Below are 5,473 nucleotides of genomic sequence, written 5' to 3' on the forward strand. Positions count from 1 at the left end.
TAAACCTATTACCATGCAGTAGACTACACTAGATAAACCATAGTCATGTATTCAATGAAGTGAAAGCACAATGACTAATAGCAGCTAGGTAGTAAGGATCAGGTAGGAAGATATTAAGAAGCCAAACAGATCACATAGTCACTCAGTGAAGACAAAAGATAGTGCAGACATACAATGACTTCACAAGGAGTAACAGTAAGTAAGGAGAAGGGAAGGATGAAACCAGTGACTCGTTGAAGACAATGATTTGTTGCACCAGTTCCAGTTGCTGTGAAAACTATACGTCTGGTTAGGGTGGCTAGGTATTTAAACCTAAGGACACACAGTCCCGGACACCTAGTCCTGAACACGCAGCTCAGGACACCCAGTCCTCACCGTATTCCCCTTGAGCTAAGGTCACACAGACCTCGCCCAATCACTCTGGTAAGTCTTCAAGGTAGACTCCCAAACCTTCACAGACTTCGTTCACCGGCGATCCACAATGTCTCTTGGATGCTCAGAACGCGACGTCTAACCGGCTGGAGGATGCACAGTCCTCAAGTGTAATAAGTCTTCAGATCACACAGACAAGAAGACTTAAGTGATGCCTAATTCTCTTTGGCTCTGGGTGGTTAGGGCTTTATCCTCGCAAGGAATTCTCTCTCAAAGGCTTCGAGGTGGGTTGCTCTCAAACGACAAAAGCCGTACTCTGAATCTGAGCAGCCAACCGTTTATGGTTGTAGGGGGTGGGCTATTTATAGTCACTAGGCAACCCGACCTGATTTGTCCCAAATGACCCTGGGTCACTAAGGAACTGACACGTGTTCCAACGGTCAGATTTCAAACTCACACGGCAACTTTACTTTGGCTATAAGCAAAGCTGACTTGTCCGACTCTGGACAAGATTCGCTCTCATAGTCTTCACTCGAAGGCATATATTTTGTTTAAGCATCACTTCAGTCATTCTGACTGGTTCTTTTGGACCCCACTTCACAGTACGGTGGTTCCTATGACTCAACATAGAAGAAAAAGAACTACGAAAGATCTAAGTCTTCGAGCTCCATAGGCTTCATGCTGTGTCTTCTCTTGTCATAGTCTTTAATGTGAATATCTTCATATACCACCTTTGACATCAATGTCTTCATACATTTTTAGGGGTCATCTCTGGTAGAAAAACCGAATCAATGAGGGACTTCTACCTGTGTTATCCTGCAATTCTCACAAACACATTAGTCCCTCAACTAGGTTTGTCGTCAATACTCCAAAACCAACTAGGGGTGGCACTAGATGCACTTACACCTCGTCACATTATGTGATTGGTGGCACGCCATCTTCGCAACTAACCCAGAAAACCAATTTACTGAGATTAACTTGCTCATCATCTGGCTAGAATGTAACAAGACAGTGCTTGACAATGATGCCTCCGCGGGGACGTACATTTGGAGTCAGACGTAAGCAGAATTTGCGCTTTGGAAGCTTGTGCGTGTGGATAGGATGTGTAGAGAGTAGTCCGGGGTGTTGGTTGTGTGTAAAGCTCGGTAGAAAGAAAAACGCATTGTGGCAAAAAAGTGCCGTCCTTAAAATCTACTATTAACGTGCTATTGGTGAGGTATTGTACACAAAATTATTTAGCGAGTTATTCCTTAGCATGCTATTAGATGGCTACGATGACCGTTTGTGGCTAGTTGAGTGTTTCTTGTAACTAAACCGTTCTCTCCCACTTAATACAATGGCACACAATCCTCTTGCATGCTCTTAGAAAATAGTTAATACATTTTGGAGTAGTTAGATTATACAAGTTGGCAGAAAATCTTGCAGCGCAACGCACATGCGTATATATTTAGGGAACATGCATATACTATATGATATTAGAAGACGTTGCCCATCATAGGGTCGGCCCCTATTACAGTAGTTTCCAAGATACTCGTGCATAATAAAGTTCACGCGTTTCCCATCGGTTGGACGAAATACTTTATATTAAAATATTGCTTTTGTACATCTGAATTATATGCAAACAAAGCGACTGAGTTTAACTTAAATGGTAAGAATTTTTTGTGGTGGAACCTAATCATCCGAGTTCAAATTATAGACTTGTCATAAGTGATCGTATTTTACAAATTTATTTTAGATTTTCTTTATTCTTTGATGGCATGTCATGTTGGTCAACTTCTGTGCTCATAGGAGCAGGATGCTTATGCTGTTTTTTTTTTGAGCATCAGTACAGACACAAGCGCTCATATACACGCGCATACACTCACCCCTATGAACGCACAACGCACACCCTATCCTTATGAACACCTCCGAGAGACTGAGCCGGCATATCATCTTGTGAGATTTACGAAGTCACCGTAGGCGCCTCGTCGTCGACGGGAACGTCTTCTCCCACTGAAAGCGTATTGCCGGAAATCCCAAAATAAATCCAGGAATAATGGGAGCACCAGGATTTGAACCCTGATGGGTTAAGGATATCACTGTCCACCTAACCAACTCAATCACAGATTGATTCGCAGGATGCTCATGCTGTTACTGTGTTTTCATCAACAACAAAAATGCAAACCAAAGTGACCTAAGCTTAGACTGGTCGTACCGATGAGTTATCCAAACAGGAGACCAAGACTAGAAACAGTCAAGCAAAATAGTCAAATCGTGCAATTCCATTTCAGATTTCAGACATGGCCAATTTAACCCCAATACAATATCAGCACATGACGCATGCGGCCCGCCGGCCAGCAGCAAACCAATGACAAACAAAACAATAAACTGATGAATGGACCAACCCGCGCTGGACAACAACTCATCACATCGACATGAAAGAGGAAGGGGCGAGAGCAGAGGGCGAAGGGGACAAGAGGACGGACCCAAGACGGACCAGCTCAGAAGGATGGGAACGTGCGGCAGCGCTGCTCCATGTACACGGCGCAGCCGTCCCTGGGCACGATGGTCGGCATGTACACCGGCTCGTCGCACCCCGGCGTGCCGTCCCGCCGGAAGTCGGCGACGGACACGAAGAGCGCCAGGAAGAGCACGAGGTGGTTCAGCGCGTACCGCTGGCCGACGCACTGGTGCGCGCCGGCGCCGAAGGCCAGGAAGTTGCGCTTGCACGCCACGTCCTCCCGGCGCGCCTCCGAGAAGAAGCGCTCCGGGTCGAACGCGTCCGGCGAGGCGAACCCCTGGAACGACGACTCGTACACCGACGGGAACACCATGGCCCCCTTGGGCACCGCGTACCACTCCGTCAGCTGGAACGCCTCGCCGGCGACGTGAGGCACCAGCGTCGCCGGCGGCCGGTGCCGGACCACCTCCCGCGCCACCGCCTGGGTGTACCTCATCCCCTGGATCTTCTCGGCGGTGATCGGCTTGCCCGACTCCGGCGACCAGGCCGCGGCCACCTCGGCGCGCACGCGGGCGAGCACGTCCGGGTGGGAGTCGAGCGCGGAGACCGCCCAGCAGAGCGAGGACGTGGACGCGTCCTGGGCGGCGAACAGGAAATCGAAGAGGAAGCCCCCGAACTCCTCGTCGCCGGTGTGCGCCGGCGGCGGCCGCCCCGCCGCCGCGGCCTCGTCCATCTCCCGCAGCGTCTCCTGCATCCAGTAGTCCACCAGGCACTCCGGCTCGCCGCCGGCGCGCATGCGCGCCTTGCTCTTCCGCGCGCACTCCCCGAGCGTGCGCACGAGCCGCGCCACGGCCAGCCTCGCGCGCCGGAACGCGAACCCGGGCAGGTCGACGGGGACGGACATGAGGCCGAGGTTGAAGAGGGCGTAGTCCTTGGCGAACCGCTCCCTGGCCTTCTCGGAGAGGTAGGAGCCGACGAACACCGTCTGCGACGTCTCCAGGTTCATGTCGCGGCAGGGCACCCGAATCGGCATGGCCTCGCCGGTGGCGGCGCTCTGGTCGAGCCACCGCCGGAGGTGGGCCAGGATGACGCGCTGCTGGATGGCGGCGTAGGTGGAGAGCGCGCGCGGCGTGAAGTTGGGCGTGATCCGGCGGCGCAGGTCCTTGTGGTCCTCGCCGAACATGTAGATGAGGTTGTGGTCGCCGAAGAGGCGCTTGCCGAAGGGGTGGCCGATGAGGTGGAAGGCGTCGGGGCGGACGTTGGCGAAGACGCGGTGGGACAGCTCCGAGTCGCGGACGAAGACGATGAAGCGGCCGAACAGGAAGTCCGCGGCGAGGCCGGCGCCGGACTCCCTGGCCCGCGCCGCCTGCGCGTCCCAGAACCCCGTGGGGTCGCGGATCATGCGCACGGCGCTGCCGAGGAACGGCACGACGAGCGACGGGCCGGGCAGCGGGCCCTTCTTGCGGAGGTAGGACAGCTGCTCGACCAAGAAGTACATCGCCACCGCCGCTGCCACGACGAACGGCGCCGCGCCGCGCAGGTCAAAGAAACCGGCCGCTCGCAGCAGCTCCGCCATTGCGCCCGCCCAATGCTGGCTCGCTGAGGTTATCGTGGAGCTCAGGGCTGGAGCTCTCCCTGGCCTGCACACCAAAAGAACACGAGAAATGTATTGAACCGGTCTGTCTACCGGGGACGGCGTATTTAAGCAGGAAGGTTGGAGTGGGAGCCGGCGGTCAAAGGCTGGCTGGGTGGCGCTGGGAAAACGAAAGGTGGTGGCGGCCGTGCTGGGTTGTGTTGGGCTGGCTGCACGGGCCGGGGCGGATTGGCTGGTGGCCTGCAGTCGCTGCGCGCGGCCGCGGGGTGGAAGAAACGAGGCGCGCAGACAGACGGGGGAAGCAGAAGCCGCGACGGGAAAAGGCCGGGGGACGTGGCCGCGTGCTTCTGGATGGCGTTTTGCACGGGAAGGGCATGGGGAGGTACGAAGATCCGAAGTTGGTGGTGGCGACAGGGATGGGATGGGATGGGATGGGCGGGGCGGCGCACACTGGCACGCAGGCATGTCGCCGGATTTTGAAAAAGGGAGAGGCTTGCTGCTTTGCCGCCGGAATGTTTCCAGAGACTGAATTACTCGTCGTGTAGGTCCTTTGGGTTTTTTCTTCTTCTTTTGCATCGAATCATGGGAGCTTTATTAAGAAATTAACACCCTGTTACAATCATTCAGCAAGCACAGCGAGGAATGGTGTAGAAACTCTGAAGGATAAGAATTTTGTAGGAAAAGTTCTTTTTAATCTTTTGGTTTGTAGGAATTTTATAGGAATTCTATAGGATAGGATTTGCAAAGGAAAAATTCCTTTGACGCCCTTTGGTTTATAGGAATGGATTCCTATTCCTGTGTAGGATAGGATTCAAACCTTCACATTTTGGAGGGAAAAAAACATTAGCCTAAACTTAATGAAAAAATTCCTATCCTATGCATCAAATGACATCTCTTCCTTTATAGGAATTGAGATGCATGTCATCTCACTTCCTATGATTTTTCTATTCCTATAAAATTTCTATCCTATGAACCAAAGGAGGCATAAGTCTTTTGGGTCGTAGGAACAAGATTCCTACTCCTGTGTAGGATGAGTCGTGCCATGCACACAGCAAAATTCGGACGAT

At 52.7% G+C, this 5,473-nt stretch overlaps 1 protein-coding gene across 1 annotated transcript; it reads right to left on the reverse strand.

Moving 5' to 3' along the window:
- Nucleotides 1–2,615: 2,615 nt before the first annotated feature.
- Nucleotides 2,616–5,260, reverse strand: LOC125543216 (cytochrome P450 710A1-like). Its single transcript, XM_048706486.2, has one exon. The coding sequence runs from the start codon at nt 4,980–4,982 to the stop codon at nt 2,853–2,855; it is 2,130 nt and encodes a 709-aa protein (XP_048562443.1). The 5' UTR covers nt 4,983–5,260; the 3' UTR covers nt 2,616–2,852.
- Nucleotides 5,261–5,473: the final 213 nt, after the last annotated feature.

Source organism: Triticum urartu, chromosome 3A, assembly GCF_056163025.1.
Source record: "Triticum urartu cultivar PI428250 chromosome 3A, HENAU_Tu73, whole genome shotgun sequence".
NCBI classification, from domain to species: Eukaryota; Viridiplantae; Streptophyta; class Magnoliopsida; order Poales; family Poaceae; genus Triticum; species Triticum urartu.

Bases quoted from the DNA above. Each gene is read 5' to 3' on its own strand.
- LOC125543216 (XM_048706486.2), bottom strand. From the start codon at position 4,982: ATGCAAAAGAAGAAGAAAAAACCCAAAGGACCTACACGACGAGTAATT.